This window comes from Thalassophryne amazonica, chromosome 8 (genome assembly GCF_902500255.1).
Source record: "Thalassophryne amazonica chromosome 8, fThaAma1.1, whole genome shotgun sequence".
In the NCBI taxonomy this organism is placed as follows: domain Eukaryota; kingdom Metazoa; phylum Chordata; class Actinopteri; order Batrachoidiformes; family Batrachoididae; genus Thalassophryne; species Thalassophryne amazonica.
In genome coordinates this window covers 29224369-29244873 of record NC_047110.1, presented here as the reverse complement: position 1 = coordinate 29244873, position 20505 = coordinate 29224369, and the positions used below count along the sequence as shown (strand labels likewise).

General features: G+C 39.5%; 1 protein-coding gene across 3 annotated transcripts in view; it reads right to left on the bottom strand.

Moving 5' to 3' along the window:
* Positions 1–97: 97 nt before the first annotated feature.
* Positions 98–20505, bottom strand: part of cep41 (centrosomal protein 41) — a 28736-nt gene continuing 8328 nt past the window's right edge. Inside the window, exons 4-11 of one of the 3 annotated variants that reach the window (XM_034175911.1) lie at positions 18783–18844; positions 18531–18636; positions 17401–17545; positions 13189–13283; positions 13024–13091; positions 11489–11603; positions 7121–7333; positions 98–1696 (exon numbers count right to left, since the gene is read on the bottom strand). In XM_034175911.1, coding sequence (XP_034031802.1) covers positions 1569–1696; positions 7121–7333; positions 11489–11603; positions 13024–13091; positions 13189–13283; positions 17401–17545; positions 18531–18636; positions 18783–18844 — 932 coding nt within the window. In that variant the 3' untranslated portion in view covers positions 98–1568. Of the gene's footprint in view, positions 1697–7120; positions 7334–11488; positions 11604–13023; positions 13092–13188; positions 13284–17400; positions 17549–18527; positions 18637–18782; positions 18845–20505 lie in introns of all 3 variants that reach the window. The other 2 variants (XM_034175912.1, XM_034175913.1) reach the window with 2 other exon arrangements.

Here is a 20505-nt window from a genome sequence, read left to right as displayed (position 1 = left end):
CATTAATCTTCCTCCAATAATACACATCTTCACTTAGTGTCCATTACTGCAATAAAATTACAATTTACTTTTAATTATATTACCGAAGAAAGTAAAATTAATACAATTGTGAGATTTACTAGAAAACCTACAGTGCAAAAGGTACGTACAGTCTGCTCACAGGTCAGAAAGAAATACTTCATATCGTGACACTGCAGAAGTGTAAATTAGTCTGCTCCATTTGTCAAGCTACAGCACATTTTCTATTCAAAGTTCGGTAATATTCCATATCAATAGCTTGATTGAATTTAAAAATTGTAATTAAAAACAAAATGCTGGTGGCAGAAATAACATCACAGTAAAAACAAAACTGACTTCTTTCCTGATTTCAGTCCCTAAAGTGCATCCGCTAAACTTTGTTTGAACATCTGACACAGTTTACATAAAAAAATAAAATAAAAAAAAAATTAGAGAAATCAGGAATGGGAGGGGTGCCCCACACCTTTTTTTGTAAAAATTGGAATGAGAAATATTTACATGTGTATTCCCCCCCTTCCTTTGTGACCTCATACAGTAGCATTCTCAGTTTTTTGTTTTGGAGTGGGATTCACATCATACACTGAATAAAAAGCAGCGCCCAGCCTGGACAGACAACAGGGCTAAAGACAGTTCCATCATCCAGACAGCCTGTGCACCATGTTCCAGACGAGCAGCCACACTCAACGGGAAGATCACATTACATCAGAAACTACAGCACGAATCCAGCATCTCTCTCTGGCTGAGGCATTTACCACTGAACATGCCACAGAAATCATGAGAAATTCACAAACGCGGAAGACAAAAAGTATTCTGCAATGTGTTCATTCCTGTGAGGACAATCTCTTAGGCAGCTCTCACACCTGCTCGTTTTGGACTGCAACAGGCTGAAGTACAGCTCGGTGCACTTCGGGGCTGATTTTCTCAGTCTACAGAGTCCTCCTGAGACACTCTGGCACAACTTGAAGTCTTATATGCTCAGCGTGACGGGATGCCGAGGTGCCTTGAACCAGCACAGGACAGACTGGAGCCAAGCATGAGGTGACTGGGACTCCAAGTGAGCTCCCGAAAAGTCTGAACATGTTCAAAACATCAAGAGTTTAACCAAGCTTTCCCAAGTTGTGCTGACCACTCAGCCCAACCTGCACGTCTTGGGACAGTGGCCGGCAGGGAGCCTGTGCACAGACGTGGAAATGACGTGCACACTCGGCCTGTGTTTGAACAGCTTCATGCAACAGCACTAATCTCCACTTCTCCCATGTTAACTAAAGAATGTGTTTCAAACAAAACGTGAATCATTTCAGTTTGAGGTGAGCAGACAACAATCATGATCATTTTTGTGTTTTTAACAATATTTGAAAAAGAAAAAAAAAATAGTCTGTTGTTCTTTTTAACAGACTCCATGTAACACTCACTGAAGTTTCTGTCACAATTTCATGTGCATGCCCCAGTTTTCCAGCAGCACTGTCACAGATTGTACTGTCATGTTAGAACGAGAGCTACAATTCAACAATCAGGGACACACAACCTTAAAACATTGTTTTTAACTGAGGTTATTTCCAAGGTCTCCTGCTCTGGGTGCCAGTCATGTCGCTTCTTGCAGATGGATTAGTTTGTCGAATTCGTGCACTGGATACTTTAGACTGGGTGCTGATGGTTGACATGCGACTCGACATCCGGCCTGCAGAAAACAAAAAATATTTAAGAGGAAGATTTTTTTTTTTTCCTCCAGTGGAATTTGTCACATCCTGCATGTTCAGTTTTTGGCAGACTGCATCCTTTCAGTGGCTTTACAGTCATTATGGTGAAGTGACTGTAAAGTTCATGGTTTCTGTTGCTGCAGGCAGCAAGTGAAATGCGTAAAGCTACTGCTGATAAACTTATTTTCCTGAATGTGACACACAATCAAAGCATTTCTGTTCTTTATGGCATTGTTCCCCAATACTAGTCCTCAGGAAACCATAGTACTACATATTTTCTATATGCCCTTGATCTATTCAGACCAGGTTAGCTCAGGAAGGTGTGTTCATACAGAAAACACCTGGCTGAATAATGGAACACTCCTGATCTGGCTCATTATGTGCAGTTAGAGCTGGGAGGACTGGAATTTATGCAGCACTCTGACCAGTTTTGGGAATTCACTGCTCAATGGCAACCTCATAAAATTTCACACAAATGAGATGGCACTAAGTTTAGGGATTCTCAGGTTCAACAACAATAAAAACACCCAGCAACTCTACATGAACACAGGTTGTAATTTCAATTTCAAATAATCTTAAGTGAATTTTCACTTGTTCCATTGCAGATTTTTTGAACATGAAAACAATGTTTTTTGTTTGTTTAAACCTCTGCCAAGTAAAAATGCACTTTGTGAAATAAGCTCTTGAAAGCAGCTACTGCTTGTATTGTGAAGTGTTACACCTTTTATGAATTAACAGCGTCTGAAAAATCTTACCGTAACTCAAAAACATCTTTGTCTGAGACATGACTCAAATCAGATGTTTACAAAACTCTAACTTAATATTTTAAAAATGAACTAGAAGCACTCGGAGTGCGCAAACCTCCGCCAAGGCCATGGGGTCACTGACGCCATAACATCTACACGCCGTGGAATCATTGAACCTAAAAACATCTAACAATGATGTTTGCTCAGTAGTAAAAAAGTTTCATCTGCTGTGACTGGATAGCATGTATCCTTAGCGCTTGGCATCACAGTTTATTGCAACTTGCACCTTTCCCAGAAGCTTCTGTCATCTGAGCACTGATATTGATATTGCATGTGCTTATAGACAAAAACAAATAAGAGACAAAATTCAATTTATTATTCAACTAAACTGCAAATATAGGAATTTTTTAACATTTATGAAACACTTCCCTAAACAAGGCCATAGGGTCACTGACCCTGAAGAGATTCCCTCCTTGGCACAGTGATCTATTCAACAATTCAGTGTTACAACCAAAACTATGACACATACACTTTTCTTTCCTTTATATTTGACATCCTTGACCATGAAAACATACCACTAGAACTTGGAATCACTTTTATGTCTTTATTAGTTCAAAGGTTATGGTTATTGTATAAAAACGATTTTTCGGTAATGGCGGTTTTCTTATGGATCTAGCTCCATAACATTTGAAGCTACATCAAATCTGATGACACCTTACTGAATCAGTACAGATTCAGCTACAATTTGGTGTTAGTTGTGCATCTCTAGCTTCATTTGTCACCTCACACTGACACATTTTCTATTTTCCCTGTATTTTTGCATATTCCGGATCACCAGATCCGGAATCCAGATCCGATCATCACCAAACTTTGTTGTTTGATAGAACATTTGACTATGTTACACCCTATTTTTTTTTTTCAAGCCTTTTCTGCCTTGTTTTTGTGGAGTTAGAAACTAGAATGTCAAAATTCCCCCATCCCGCAATGGTGAAGAATCCTTTAAAAAATTCCTGGATCCGGATCGTGACCCGGATCACCACTAAAATTTAATCACTTGTTCCTCTTGTCATTTCCAACCATTCCACAAAATTTCATCAAAATCCGTTCAAAACCTTTTGAGTTATCCTGCTGAAAAACAGACAGACAAACAAACAAACCCGACCAAAAACATAACCTCCTTGGCGGAGGTAATTATCGAAAAACAAGTAATGATATCTTACTGAAAAGTTCCTTAAGTGATTGTGTGATACCCCGTGACCCTTAATTGGAGTAATCGGGTACAGGAAATGGATGGATGGACAGATTGTGTGATATTTAGATTAGACATTTTGACAAGAAATTAAATAATTATACTTCAAATTTTACATGTTTGCAGTGTAAACATATTTCAACATGGTTATGTCAGAATTAGTGCCCCAGATGATGAAAAAAAAAAAAATCTAATTACAAACTTTGTAATTAATTAATCACAGTTAACTGCATTAATAAGTTTTGCACATACAACGTACAAGTGGGTCATTCCATGTCAATTCAACGAGGGCCTCACACACTTTGTCTCAGATTTTATTTAAAGTTTAATCAAATATTCCCAGACTATTCAGAACAACAAATCTGAAGTTTGAGGCCTGTAGTTTCTGAGATATGGCCAATTTAGTGTGTACGTGGTCTGCCGTTTTTTTAGACAAAAATTATGAACGTCATTTCTGGGGCCATGTTCAAGGTAGAATATCTCAGCAAATAATGGACATAGCGACCTGAAATTTTCTGTGGCAGTTGTCATGGACACCCAGACTTGGACTATAGTCAAACAACAGACACTGACACTAAACTGTGAAGATTATGTATGCTCAAACTATGGAAGATATTACATCAACTATTGCGAGCATCCATGTTTGAGACACTGAAGCATACCATTACACTCAAAGAAGCCTTTCCATTTCTTGGCTCCTTAATGCCAGCTATACTGGCTATGAAATATGTAAATTTGGCATATCTGTGGTAAACAGTTATTGTGAGAGAAACCTCTGAAATCTGAAAAAAGCATTTTGTGGTCGAATTTTATTAGAAGAAAAGCTTGTGGGCAGTAAATAAAACTCTTCAAACTGATTCCATTTTGAAGGTATTGATATCTACTTTGTGTTATAAATATGGCCTTCTTTATGAAACACCTTAAAATTAGAGCATTTGGGGGGACAGGTCACTTCTGTTACATATGCCACAGAGGTCTCAAACAAGCTGTGTCAGTCATAAATGCTGCATAAATCAGGAGAATATCTGTGACAGAGACTCAGAATTGTGGGACGTTGGAGGTGTTGAATATTAAATATCAAACACATGAAAATGTAAAAGGTGGATAAAAAGTGAACTGACCCCTTTAATAATTATCTCATTAGATTCAAGACCATTTCATTTTAAAATCAGCCTGTTGAACATGAAAACCTGGATGAAATCAACATAATGAATCAAGCATTTTTAAATCTGTTCAATTAATGATCACGCAAGACTCAACATTTTACTGCAAAATGCCTGTTTACACACAGCACCTCCACGTTTGAGATACCGGTACATCTCTGACAGTTACTAAAGTACAGTAGTGTTCAGAATAATAGTAGTGCTATGTGACTAAAAAGATTAATCCAGGTTAGAGTATATTTCTTATTGTTACATGGGAAACAAGGTACCAGTAGATTCAATAGATTCTCACAAATCCAACAAGACCAAGCATTCATGATATGCACACTCTGAAGGCTATGAAATTGGGCTATTAGTAAAAAAAAAAAAAGTAGAAAAGGGGGTGTTCACAATAACAGCAGTGTGGCATTCAGTCAGTGAGTTCGTCAATTTTGTGGAACAAACAGGTGTGAATCAGGTGTCCCCTATGTAAGGATGAATCCAGCACCTGTTGAACATGCTTTTCTCTTCGAAAGCCTGAGGAAAATGGGATGTTCAAGACATTGTTCAGAAGAACAGCGTAGTTTGATTAAAAAGTTGATTGGAGAGGGGAAAACTTATACCCAGGTGCAAAAAATTATAGGCTGTTCATCTACAATGATCTCCAATGCTTTAAAATGGACAAAAACAAACAAACAAAAAAAAAACAGAGACGCGTGGAAGAAAACGGAAAACAACCATCAAAATAGATAGAAGAATAACCAGAATGGCAAAGGCTCACCCATTGATCAGCTCCAGGATGATCAAAGACAGTCTGGAGTTACCTGTAAGTGCTGTGACAGTTAGAAGACGCCTGTGTGAAGCTAATTTATTTGCAAGAATCCCCCGCAAAGTCCCTCTGTTAAATAAAAGACGTGCAGAAGAGGTTACAATTTGCCAAAGAACACATCAACTGGCCTAAAGAGAAACAGAGGAATATTTTGTGGACTGATGAGAGTAAAATTGTTCTTTTTGGGTCCAAGGGCCGCAGACAATTTGTGAGATGACCCCCAAACTCTGAATTCAAGCCACAGTTCACAGTGAAGACAGTGAAGCATGGTGATGCAAGCATCATTATATGGGCATGTTTCTCCTACTATGGTGTTGGGCCTACATATTGCATACCAGGTATCATGGATCAGTTTGGATATGTCAAAATACTTGAAGAGGTCATGTTGCCTTATGCTGAAGAGGACATGACTTTAAAATGGGTGTTTCAACAATACAATGACCCCAAGCACACTAGTAAACGAGCAAAATCTTGGTTCCAAACTAACTAAATTAATGCCCCGAGATGTGAAGAAATCATGAAAAACTGTGGTTATACAACTAAATACTAGTTTAGTGATTCACAGGATTGCTAAAAAAAAAGCAGTTTGAACATAATAGTTTTGAGTTTGTAGTGTCAACAGCAGATGCTACTATTATTGTGAACACCCCCCTTTCTACTTTTTTTTTTAATAATAGCCCAATTTCATGGCCTTAAGAGTGTGCATATCATGAATGCTTGGTCTTGTTGGATTTGTGAGAATCTACTGAATCTACTGGTACCTTGTTTCCCATGTAACAAGAAATATACTCAAAACCTGGATTAATCTTTTTAGTCACACAGCACTACTATTATTCTGAACACTACTGTAAGTTACTTTGTTATTAAAAGTATTTTACTTACACGTGTCTCTGAGCAGCAGGAAACATTAACGAGGCTGTTCTGATCGCTGAACATCAGAGAAAAACATAAAATTAATCTGTGCGCTGTGGAGGCTCTGGTAGCTTTATTTTTCCTTTAAAAATGAACAAACAAATGAACAACAAACGTTTGGTCTGATGCTGTTGATAAACTGTGTAAAAAAACTGTCTAAAGGCAGGCACATCGGAACAACTTATTACTCTAAAAAACAATCTTTATTTACAGACCAAGTCAGTGACGTCAAAACAAAATGGATGAAAGTGCGATTAATTTAGATTTGGGGAAAAAAGAAACCTGACATGTTATATTTTCTGAAATTAATTCATCTAAATTAACGTGTTATTTCGACAGCCATATTGAGAACACAAGTCTATTCTTTGTATTGCGTGTTATGATAGTGCTAAATATGTACATTTACCACAGACACACTTAAAATGAATGGTATTTTGGCAACACTGATGTCCCCATTTTGCCACAAAATGGACATTTATCCATCACACACACACTCTCTATAGTCCTGCAGAGGCGTGTACTCTTACCGCTGGTGTTGGTGGGGATGAGCATCTCCAGTTGCTGCTGAATCTTGGCCAGCTCATCTGACGTAAACCTCCACCTTTTCTCCGCAGCCACAGATGTTTGCAGTGGTGCAGTACGCTTCTTTGACCCTGACGACGGTGGAGTTGGCAGGCATGATGATGGAATTGTACCCGTTGTCATACTTCCTGGAAATTTCTGAGCAATTTCTGAGAGTCCTGCAGAAAGATGGAAAATTTACATGATGGAATTTGTCACAAACATGGAACACTGTTTCAAATGTTCATGAACTCGAGTTGGGTTTTAGTATTCAGGTCGCCTGTGATTATGTGACATCAATACTCTGGATATGATGTTTCAAGCTTATGCTCATCTCAACTGGAGCATGACAGCAACTATGTTTTAAATTCAAATCATTCATTTGGTCACCAACTATGGTCAGCACCAGTAAAATGCACCAACTTACATAATAACCATTTCAAGATTACAACAGCAGACAATTCAGTTGTTCCACTCTTTTAAGAAATCATTTTTTCAGAACCTTTCCTGGACACTTCTGAGGATTTTTCCTGACATTTTAGGACAGCAGATATAATAAAAATGGACAAACCCTTTGTTACATCTCTCACAGGTTTTGTAAAATCAGTATTGAAGCTCAAAGAGTGCGGCTCTGGAGATCACCATCTTGCTCTGCTGAACTCCAACAAACGGGCAAAGGGGTGAAGTTTGGGTGAGACTTGTGTGACCTGGGCAGAATGAATGAAGCCTGAATACACCCCTTCCAGCTCACAATCCCAAACAAGCAAGGCTACAGTTAACAGGCTCACTTTGCTTTGGGGATTTAAAGGATATTTTTATGGACTATGTTGGGATGGACAATCATGTGCCATGAAGGGCCAAGACACTGCAGGTTTCCCTTTTTACCAATCACCTCAGCAGGTGATTTCATTGATGATCAGGTGTTCATGTTCAGGGGAGAAGCTCATCAGCAACCCACATGCTGAGGTGATTGGTTGCAAGGAAAACCTGCACTGTCCTGGTCCTCGGTGCCCACCCCTGAACTACATGGTGGTTTTCATCACGGACAGCTTGTGTGCAGGAATTAAAAACGTATGACGGGTATATTGTCTTCATAACTGTCACACCATCAGTGGAGCTAATGTTACCAACTTGCCCTCGTAATTAGTGCTAACCAAGCGCTAACCTTTGATGGGCTCAGATGAAGCCCACCTGGAAGAAGAAAAAGTTGCAGTTCCCTGACTGGCCACTTGAAACTGGCTCCAAAAGAGAGCAGGATCCCATTCAAGTTCATGTTAAAATGTCCAACTTTCGAGCAGAAATAAACATGTTTACAGCCTCTTTGGCATCTATACATACACGTTTCCCTCCATGACAACTGTATGGGGTGAGAGGGTAAACTTTATTTTTAATAATATCTTAGGTTAAGATGTTTTAAGCCATGAAGTTGTACAAAATTAAGAGCATGGTCACTGAGTGTGAACGGCTGAGCTGAGTCAGATTCTCACAGCATCTTTAGCTCAGGGGCCGGTTGATGAGGCCACTAACGCTTGTGGAGCAGTGTCTGTTGTTTTGAGCATTTTCTTCCAAATGCCTGGAACAATCTAGCTTGTTGTGTGGAGAAATGTCCTTACGGATCATCTAAGACGTCCCTGCTGCAAGGTTTTACTTAATGTTGTACGATAATGGTACAATTTATTGTTGCCAAGCTGTTAAAGGACATGTCTCACGTTTTTTAACGTCCCAGTAAGTAAGACAACATAAAAGTACTCATGACTGTAAGTGTCTCCGCACATATGTGCTAATAATTAGTGATCTCTGATGTATTTTATTCCTTTTTCTCTGAGCGATGGCAGGTACATTTCTGGAAAACATTTCACTTGGCAATCCTCTGCATTTTTCAGTGTGTGACGTCCTAATTACCAAAACAGAAACATACCAATGACTGACACACAGAGGGAAAAGAACCTGCTCCATCCAAAAAAGAAGTTTCTGAGCTGCCGTTCGAAAGTGATGGCTCGGATTTACAGACAGGAGACGACACACTTCACCAGCATCCACACAAACAGCGCGTCACCACACTTTAGGCTCCAAAATCCCACACTCTGAAAAAGTTAAGAGTTTCAAGGTAGGGAGGGCTGTTATTTCAAAAATTTTTGAAATCTATAAAGTTTTGCATGGAATATGGAAACATACATGGAATAAACCATAACAGTATAATTTTTGGGTCATTTGGTTCCAAAAACCCATATGGACGGAGCGTTTGAAAATTTCAAGTAACGCGTGTGTTGTATATGTGCTGCTGACGTAGAAAACCACTCTGTTGCTCATAATTAGTTAATTGTGGCCATGTCATTCTTTACATGTGATGATTATACTCAACTGATGTTCCTGAAATAAAAACTACATAGATTTTTTTTGTTACAATTGATCGTAACATATGTACTGAAATGAGGTTTTTTTTGTCAATTACTCTTAAAAAAAAAACAAAACACTAAAAAGGCTTATTGTTACTATAGAAGTTGAATATAAACTTGGGGTCAAGCAACATTTGGAGCCAAATTTCAAGTCTCTAGGTGCAGCGGTTCTCAAGATATGACATTTTCGTTGATATTTTTGGCGATTTTTGAACCCGATTATCTTCACTGGCTCAGTCCATATGGGTTTTTGGAACCAAATGACCCAAAATTTATCCTGCTATGGTTTATTCCATGTATATTTCCATATTCCATGCAAACATTTATAGATTTCAAAATTTCTGGAAATAACACTCCTCCCTACCTTGAAACTCTTAACTTTTTCAGAGTGTGGGATTTTGGAGCCTAAAGCGTGGTGACGCGCTGTTTGTGTGGATGCTGGTTTACTGAAGCTAATGTGGACGTTGGGAGATCTTACACTGTTTTTAACAGACTGCCTGGACACAGAGATGGATTTGTACATTGGAAAAAGAATACATTACTTCCAGGAATTAATGGACATTATTTAATGTGCCACGATCGTGAAAGGCTGGAGCCGGCTTCGTGTGTGTACACTTCTTTGTTCGAGTGGAGTTTACATTTGGAAAACAATATAACACGGTGAGTCTGGCATGTTCAGGATTTTACCCCCTTTGTTGTGTTTTGTGGCAATTTTTTTTTTTTTTCCTTTGAGGAGCTGGAGGGTGTTTGTGTGTGTGTGCGCTACCGCTGCTCACTGCCCCTCTCAGTTCGCTGAGAAAAGGAATGTCTCCAAGACGGTTTTTTCCCCAGGCAGCAGATGTATGTTTTTTTTTTTATTTTATTTTATTGATAACAACACTCATAATTAATTGTGAACAAAGCTGAGCCTGGAGCAGAGATGGTTACTGACAGGCTGCGTTTATGACTCATGGCCCTGCAGGTGCACAGAAACCTTCACAGAACTGCTGCTTTTACGGTGACTGCATCACTTAAAAACGAGTCGTCATAACACGACATCACACTTATGTAAACTTTGGAATTAATCAGTGCCTCCATTTTTAACATTTTCAGCTACATTCCACATAGCGTACGCTGGGACGCTTCTAGTTGCGACGTCAATTGTCGGAAACACCCGAGTACTCACGTGTGCTTCATTGTCGGAAGCCTCTGTACCTGTAGCTTTGTTGCGAATGCCGTATACTTTGACACCGGTCAGGGAAGTGCACAAAGTAATCGTGGTGGATCACTGGATGGTCACGAACAGCCTAAATCTTAACTGTTGTGATTTTGGTGCGACATGTCCTTCAAGTGCGCTTGTTTCCAGTGCGTAAGGTTCCTGGTTCAAGGCCACCCCTGCCCACTCTCCATGTAATGTGGAGCTGCGTCCGGAACGGCATCTGGCTAAAACTTGTGACAAATCAACGTGCAGATCCACCTCTAATCTGCTGTGGCGACCCTGAATGAAATAAGGGAGCTGAAGTGACTTACATTTAGTGTGGAAAATAAGGAGCTCATAACTTGTCTACACCAAACCCTCATGACAACCACCATGCAACACCCAAAAATAAGACGTAATAAACACTTGATCCAAGGTTAGCCTGTTAGCTTAGCTGATTCAGACTCAAAGATAAGGCGTTTTTAGGCTTCTTTGGTCACACGACTGAGTAACCCATGCTACATCTTTTTATGCATTTATGGGTTAGTGGTGACATGACCAAAGTCAGCGCTGCCACCACTTTAAAATCAGCTGATCTGGGTCTTGAAAGAAAAACCTATAAGTGTTTTCATGCAGGGTTTGTCCAGTCTATAGTCCTAACATATAGATTAAAATGTCACTGAATATCAGCGGTGATGACCAAGTGATGAAGTGCAACAGAGAGACGAAAACTAAAGAGGCTGAATGGCATCAGATCTCACCTCCACTCAGCAAAAAGACATTGTCAAACGTTCGTTCACACAGGATGGTAGCTGCTCGGTTCGCTATCTTCTCATCTTCATCGTACACTATGATGATCTTTCCTGCTGCATTTTTCTAAGCACAGTTAAGGGCAAATGTTACAGTAAATCAGACTTTGATTTTGGTATATGAAGGCAACATTAGTAAGCGAGTAGAATAATTCTGCAGCCACACGTTGGTGTTGTGTCAGTGCGAAGACCATGAAAATTCTGCCACTTCTGGTTGGGAGAGTGGCAGCTGCACACAATGACACAAGAGCTGCCACAAATGATCATTTTGATAGTCAACTAGTCAACAATTATTTCTGTGATCAGTCAACTAGTCGGATCATGAGTAAATTACAGCTTATCGCATTTAATCGCTATTGGTACCATTACTGATTCCGCTTATCAATCCGATTCCTTATCGATACCTCCTGTGAATTTTCTGTGTACTAAAAATAGGCTTTACAGATTTTCTATGTCAACAACATTTTATTGAGTCAAAATTGGTCACTGGATCCTTGATATCTGGACATAGACAGAAAAAAACCTGTAGTTTTTGTCAAACGCATTTCCTTTCAGACATTAACGGCATGTATGTCACTCCATACATCTGAGCTAAGCTCAGCTGGCTGCTGGAGTCTGCAGGTCTGCAGCCATACAGTCTTAGGCTGCTGCATGTCAGCCAGGACGTCTCATTTTGGGAGGAAAAAAAAACATTTTGATTGATTGCAGTTTGTTGCTTATATTACAATGTCTGGAAAGAGGTGTCATTTGATTTAAACAGCAATTCGGTTTGAAGTTATTAATTCCGAGCGGACTCTATCTTTCTAACTTTACTCGGCAGCACGTTTGGAGCAACAGAACGGAGGATGATTCTCGTTTCTTTCTCCTAACAAGACAGGAGTCGCAGTTAATCACTTTAATCCACACAAAAGTGACTCACAATTGACATTTTAATGGCTTTGAGAGGGGATAAGAAGCGGAGTTGCTGCTTGTGAAGAGGAAGATCCAACAAAACAGCAGATCAAAGCACTGCTTCATTGGTTCAAAGCAAATGACTTGTTGACTACTAAATTAGTTGTCGATGTTTTCAGTAGTCAACATAGTTGTGACTAGTCAACTAGATGAGGCAGCCCTAAATGATACATGCTGCTTAAAGTTCATTTCCTGCATCCTTCAGATCCAAGGACACCTCCAAGGATGATGACTGTTCCTTTATCAATATTGAAATGTGGATGGTTAAGAGACAAATTATTTCAGTGCACCCGGGTCTAAATCAGGCAAACAGGAATAACGTGAGAAACGTACTCAGAATTTAAGCTGCAACTTCATAAAAAGTAGATTTTTTTTCCAGCAATGACCAACTCTCCCCTCAAAATCTACCATCAGCTGCTGAAATTGACACTGATTCTTCCTGTAAAAATCAATACGGTTTGTTTATCATTTTTTGTTATTTTTTAGTCAACATGTGAATACAACAAAAGCATTTCACCGTGTGAGTTTAAGGATACATATTCCAGTAGTTCTTTTGTGTAGGGATTCATTGTCCGATTGAGCATTGCCACAGGGAAACTGTGTGCTATGGGAAAAACAAAAAAGTGTTTTCAGATTCACACATAGATTTATGACCTTGCCCTTTCAAATCCCGGTAGTTTCCCTGTTGTGTTACCACATACCCCCGATGATGTGGCACTGATCGTACTGGTCACAGTCTCGCACGTCCAGCAGCAGGTAAGGGCACTCAGGATACGGACTGTCAAAATGCTCAGGGCTGGAAACACACAACACATTAGTCACACTGATCTTTCCCATCAGCTGTTTTCTGACACATCGCTGATAATAATTTTAGAAGTCAAACAATGACAGTGCACAATGCCCAAGATTTGTCCCTAAACCTCCATCCCCACAAAAGCAGCTAACAGCCTACTTATCGAAAACCTGGAGATCTATCCTGTGCTGACTGCATTAACCTTTAATGTGTTCTGTGTGCGCTCTGGCCTTGAGAGTTCAAAACCATCTAACTGAGATACATAACAAAATGATGTTACTGGACACATTCTGATCATGTACAACTGATGTACGTATTTAAATCATGTAAATCCAACTTTTTTTTTTTCAGTGTAGTGACGTTGGAGTGACTCATTTTGAAAAGGGTGGTAGGGGCTAACGCCCCCTCAGTGCCTGAAGTAATGGGCCATTTTCAAATGATGGACCCTTCACAGACATCAATGGACCTATGCGGATCTGATTAAAATAAATAACAAAATACAACACCAATTCCAATGAAGTTGGGACGTTGTGTAAAATGTAAATAAAAACAGAATACAATGATTTGCAAATCCTCGTCAACCTATATTCAATTGAATACACCACAAAGAGAAGATATTTAATGTTCAAACTCACTCACACACTCATCTTCAACCGCTTAGTCCAATTAAGGGTCGCGGGGAGGCTGGAGCCTATCCCAGCAGTCATAGAGCGCGAGGCGGGGTATACCCAGTACAGGAAGCCATTCTGTCACAGGGCCACAAACAGACAAACAAACACATACACACCCACTCTCACACATATGGACAATTTAAAGATTCCAATCCACCTAATCCGCATGTCTTTGGATGTGGGAGGAAACCGGAGCACCCAGAGGAAACCCACGAAAAACACAGGGAGAACATGCAAACGCCACACAGAGAGGCCACAGGCGGGAACTGAACCCATGACCTTCTCGTTGTGATGCAACAGTGCTAACCACTAAGCCACTGTGCTGCCCTAATGTCCAAACTGATAAACTTTATTGTTTTTGTGCAAATATTTGCTCATTTTGAAATGGATGCCTGAAACATGTTTCAAAAAAAGCTGGGACCGTGGCATGTTTACCACTGTGTTACATCACCTTTCCTTCTAACAACACTCAATAAGCATTTGGGAACTGAGGACACTAATTGTTGAAGCTTTGTAGGTGGAAATCTTTCCCATTCTTGCTTGATGTACGACTTCAGTTGTTCAACAGTCCAGGGTCCCTGTTGTCGTATTTTGCGCTTCATAATGTGCCAAACATTTTCAATGGGTAACAGGTCTGGACTGCAGACAGGCCAGTCTAGTACCCGCACTCTTTTACTCCAAAGCCACGCTGTTGTAACACGTGCAGAATGTGGCTTGGCATTCTCTTGCTGAAATAAGCAGGGACATCCCTGAAAAAGATGTTGCCTGGATGGTAGCATGTGTTGTTCCAAAACCTGGATGTACCTTTCAGCATTGATGGTGCCATCACAGATGTGTAAGTTGCCCATGACATGGGCACTAACACACCCCCATACCATCACAGATGCTGGCTTTTGAACTTTGCGCTGGTAACAATCTGGATGGTCTTTTTCCTCTTTTGTCAAGGAGGATACAATGTCCATGATTTCCAAAAACAATTTGAAATGTGGACTCATCAGAACACAGCACACTTTTCCACTTTGCGTCTTTCCATTTCAAATGAGCTTTGGCCCAGAGAAGGTGGCAGCATTTCTGGATGTTGTTGATGTATGGCTTTCACTTTGCATGGTTGACTATTTTTTCATGCAGTTGTTCACAAAGTGGTGATCCTCGCCTCATCTTTGCTTGTGAACAGCTGAGCCTTTTGGGGATGCTCCTTTTATACCCAATCATGGCACTCAGAGTTAGTGTCCTCAGTTCACAAATCGTAATTGAGTGTTGTTAGAAGGAAAGATGATGTAACACAGTGGTAAATATACCACTGTCCCAGCTTTTCTGAAAAGTGTTGAACATTAAAGATCTCGTCTTTGTGGTGTATTCAATTGAATATAGGTTGAAGAGGATTTGCAAATCATTGTATTCTGTTTTTATTGACATTTTACACAACGTCCCAACTTCACTGGAATTGGGGTTGTATTTTTAATGTCTTTAATCTGTTGGAGGTGCATGGGTATTAAAAAGCTGAGGTAAAATTAAAGCATTTTTCGGGTATTTTTGTTAGATACAGTGGTTTGCAAAAGTATTCAGCCCCTTGGTAATTCACGCATTTTAATTTGTTTATGGCATTTCAAATACAAAAAGTAAATCAGGCTTCTCAATATAAAAAATTCAAAAATGATCCTTCTTTAACCCAAACTCAAAGCAAATCTCTACAATTTGATATAAATTAATTAAAAATATAAAAGCTAAGATGATGGGTTGCACAAGGTATAATACCTGTAAATAATCAGTTTAATTGCCAGTTTTCTTCAGACAAGTCAGGGGATAGATACATGAATATTTCCTAGTCACTGAATATGTCTTGAACTTTATTTATATCAGTTATGAAGAAACAGCTGAGAAATAAAGCTCAATCAAAAATGCCTTGATTGGGTCTTATTCTGACCTCTTTGTACAGATTGGAATGTCACTAATCAGCATCCACAGCCAACAAGTCATTCACTACTTGAGTAAATGCCATCTCTGTGAAGTAATTTGCCCTAAATGCAGACTGTAAAGGGTTAAAAATGTGTGCGCGCATTATATATATATACTCAACAAAAATATAAACGCAACACTTTTGATTTTGCTCCCATTTTGTATGAGATGAACTCAAAGATCTAAAACTTTTTCCACATACACAATATCACCATTTCCGTCAAATATTGTTCACAAACCAGTCTAAATCTGTGATCGGGGTCTCGACCTGACTCCAGTTCGTCGTCGTAACCGACTTGAGTGGGCAAATGCTCACATTCGCTGGCGTTTGGCACGTTGGAGAGGTGTTCTCTTCACAGTTGATGCAAAGGAGATGTGTTGCACTGCATGAGGCAAATGGTGGTCACACCAGATACTGACTGGTATCCCCCCCCATGAAACAAAACTGCACCTTTCAGAGTGGCCTTTTATTGTGGACAGTCTAAGGCACACCTGTGCACTAATCATGGTGTCTAATCAGCATCTTGGTATGGCACACCTGTGAGGTGGGATGGATTATCTCAGCAAAGGAGAAGTGCTCACTATCACAGATTTAGACTGGTTTGTGAACAATATTTGAGGGAAATGGTGATATTGTGTATGTGGAAAAAGTTTTAGATCTTTGAGTTCATCTCATACAAAATGGGAGCAAAACCAAAAGTGTTGCGTTTATATTTTTGTTGAGTTAAAAAGTTAAAAAATAAGTTCAATAACTTGCTAATGACACCAGGTTCAAACTGGGTTTCCTAAAACATGGTCTTAGTAGCTTTCAAACAGGCATTCTTCCATTGGTGGGTGATAAATTTACAACAATGGGAGTCCCAACATCAACCAGACATCCTTTACCAGCTTGGGTGGCAAAGAAGCCAAGAGTAAGTAATAAGTAGTCCATTTTGCATTCATCACAATCTTAAACTGTGTAAAGAGACAGTATCAATGGAGGCATGTTCTACAGCCACCGAAGAAGCAACCGATGGACTTTCACTCTTGGGCATCCATTCCAAGTTTGAGTGGGATGTGACTGAGAGAAGGGGATGGTAGAAACAGAGGGAGGTGATTGAGCAGCAAACAGAAGGAAAGGTGTAGATGGAATGAAGCTTCTGGGACATACAGTAAGAGTGAACACATGGCAAATACATCAGGAGTTTATTGGTTGCATGTTGACCATGACAGGATGACCTAATATATCTGTAATGTAGTAAGCCTATTAAGAAGCCACCATTTGTACAGTGGTGAAGAAACCAGAGTCGGGAGCACAAGAATCAAGATGATGTGCTATAAATAGAGCAACTACTGTGTCTCCAGGAAATCTAATTTACAGGCAGCTCAGGTGGGAAATCTGTTGCTATCAGGCCCTCCTTATTCAAAAAACAATTCAAATAAAATCCAGAGTTCACCTATCAATCTGCTTGACATGAAAAATAAATCAAGTTTGAGGCTGTGATGTACATTACCTTGGCAGGGTGGCTGTGGAGGTGTGGACAATGTCACATGGCTCTCCCAATTCATGACCATCTGGGATGGGTGATGTCTGCAGGGAGATGTGAGTCTGTTCACAAAGGCTGTCCATGCCAGCATCCTGCATCACTGACTGACTGTCTGCAAATGGTTGAAAAGCCAACAAACTATCACCTACTGTTGATGACTTAAATCTAATTATCATTCAGAAATTCTTATGTTAGTGATCAAGTGCCAGTTCACTGCAAAAATTAAGTAAATGTCAAATATGTTGTCACGGGTGTCTTGGTGGCTTCAGTCTCCTTCAAACACAGTCACTCAATTTTTGAAAACTGACCACCTCCCATACAGTATCATACTGTTTGTAGTTCTTACTGATTGATCTAAATGAAGTCCAGGACACATTCATTGACTGGGAAATGTTCATGTATCCATTCCCTGATTTGCTTTCCCCTTCCCACGACTTGTCTTAAAACTGGCTGTTAAAGTGGTGATTTTATCCTCACATTTAGAATTCTCCCACCCCACTTTTTTCAGATGTGTTAAAGGCCTAAAATGCAGAAATTGATGTATATTAACAAATGAAATGAAGTAACCACCCAAAATATGAAATATATTGGGTTCAATAAGCAGGTTTAAAAAACTGAATGTGAGAGAGAGACAGACAGACACTGGAATACAGCTTTCTTCCAATCTACCAGTTTTTGTCTGTCGTCGTAATTACAGTATTCACTGAGAAACTGTGCAAGCTCTGGTGTGTCGGTGTTAGCACTAGCTATGAGGTTGTCTTATACACACCAGAATGCATCCCTGATGAATGCCAGTATTCACTGGGGGAAAAAAAAATAATCAGAGATTCTGCCTGTACACCTGTACCGTCCTAACAGTACTGGTGTTCAGGCTTCCTAATGCATACAACAGCTTCTGGGCAATCCCGCAAATTCTCAGGATGTCCCAGAGAGCAGCAATAACAGCAATGAATATGACAGGTGGAAAAATTTATGTTTACTCCATGACTGTATTTTTTTGTGCCATTTACGTTTTCCCTTACATACTTTTACATTTGTCTAGACAAGTTCTGGGAGAAACAACTATGCTGAGGGTGTTACATAACATGGCCTGTTACCTCCTGCATCATGTGATTCTCCATAATCCAGCACTGCATGCAGATCTGATATAGATGCCACCTGAAGGACCTGGTGTTGAAAAATGATGGAAAAACTGCAACAAAGCTGAACAAGTACAGGACAGAGCTTTGTTCAAACTACAAGTATTCATATCAAAAGTCCATCAACATGCTTTCCATTTGGTTTCCAGTCACTACAGCAGAATGCTTGCAAAGCATGACAACAGTGACATGAAATGAATGAAAGCTTACCATCTTGGCAAACGTTGTCACCTTTAGCTGCCTGAAGATTTCACCCTTTCGATACCCATATTCTGAAAGAAAAGAATTTTGGTTGATGCAAAAAATATTAAGGCTATAACACAAAATGAAATGACTTTGAACTTTGGTTCCCCAGACACAATGTTGGAGGTGGATTATGGAACACATGGACAGTAGCATGCTCCCAAAAAAACTTGACATATTTGGTATTGTGTTCTGTGGTAAAACTGAACATTTTGATAAAAGTGGTCACAACCATTTAACTTACTTTTATTTACAGTACACAACATGCACTGCATGCAGATAAAACACAACATAAGATGTGCAATGCTTGACAGGTGGTCAGAGAGCCTGTTTTGCTCTTTTGCTCCACAAGAAGGGTGTGACGCGGCACAGAGCAGATGCAGACAAAAAACCTCCAACCAACAGAAAACTTGAAGTTACATGATTATAAGATACTGGCAGAGATGCCACAAGGAGTAATGTAGCTGGCAGGTGTTTTTGAAAATAAGTTTGGTATCAAAAAATTTGGAATGAAGACAAACTACATGCCCGAACCATGTAAACCTGTTTCCCCCTCCCCCAATTATCAGATTATTGAAGTACATATAAACATATCAAACGCTATGATTGACATCATCAGATTATTGTGGTCGTGAAACATAGTCACTAACAATGGAAAATTATAGCATCCCGTGTCATCAGGTCAATCTGCCATTGCAGACATCCATAATTCTGCTTTATATAATGACTGAGTGGATCCTAGTAATTTGATTGGTGGTGTATGTCATGTGACATGAAATATTCATACCATTTGCTGTTGTGTTTCATTGACCATGCAATAGTTCTTTTTTTAGCGTGCAATTTTGGTGCTTAACGAAATGTGCTATTGCATGCCCCAACCACCGTGCATGCTCACACCACCAGGGCGGTGTTTAGCTAAACATGGTGGAGTTTGTTTTGCTGGTGGATGACAATTTAAAGGCAATAATTTAACAAATCAACTACGTTGTAAGCCAGGGGTGCCCAAGTTCGGTCCTCGAGATCTACCTCACTGACACTCTTAGTTGTCTCCCTGCTCCAACACACTTGAATCCAATGAAAGACTCGTTACAGGGCTGTGAAATGAAAATTGTAAAATCCGAGGAAAATTCGCAGGGAGTCTGGGGAGCTGCGCTCCCCAGGAGCTGGGGTGTAAGGCCTTGTGGGGCCCCAGAAACCAAATTAAATTTTCATCTACTGATACATTTTCAACATCTCCTGGAAGAACAAATCTCAAAATTAGTGCATATTTAAAATGATCCTAGATTCAACCTTTCATTTGAACCATCAATGATCATGTTGAAATAACAGAATACGATGTGGAAGTAGGACCTGGAATGAGTTTCCTTTTAATTGTAAACCAAATTATGCATTAACTCAGAACAATTAAACTACATGAAATTCATGAAGACTGAAAAGACTGTTAAAGTATTCCGAAAACCACAGCTAAAGATTGTAGAATATTTTAAAAATCAGGGTAAAATATCAATAACATACCTTATAATAAAAAAGCCACACATTCTTGTGTAAATTCCTGTAAATCCACTCAAAGCCAGTGTCTTTTTTCCCATGAAAAAAGTCTACTTTAATAAAAACTCATTTACATTGTGTAAATTCATGTAGCCTAAATTCATTCAAAGCCACAATGTCTTTTTTTTCAATGAAAGAAAAT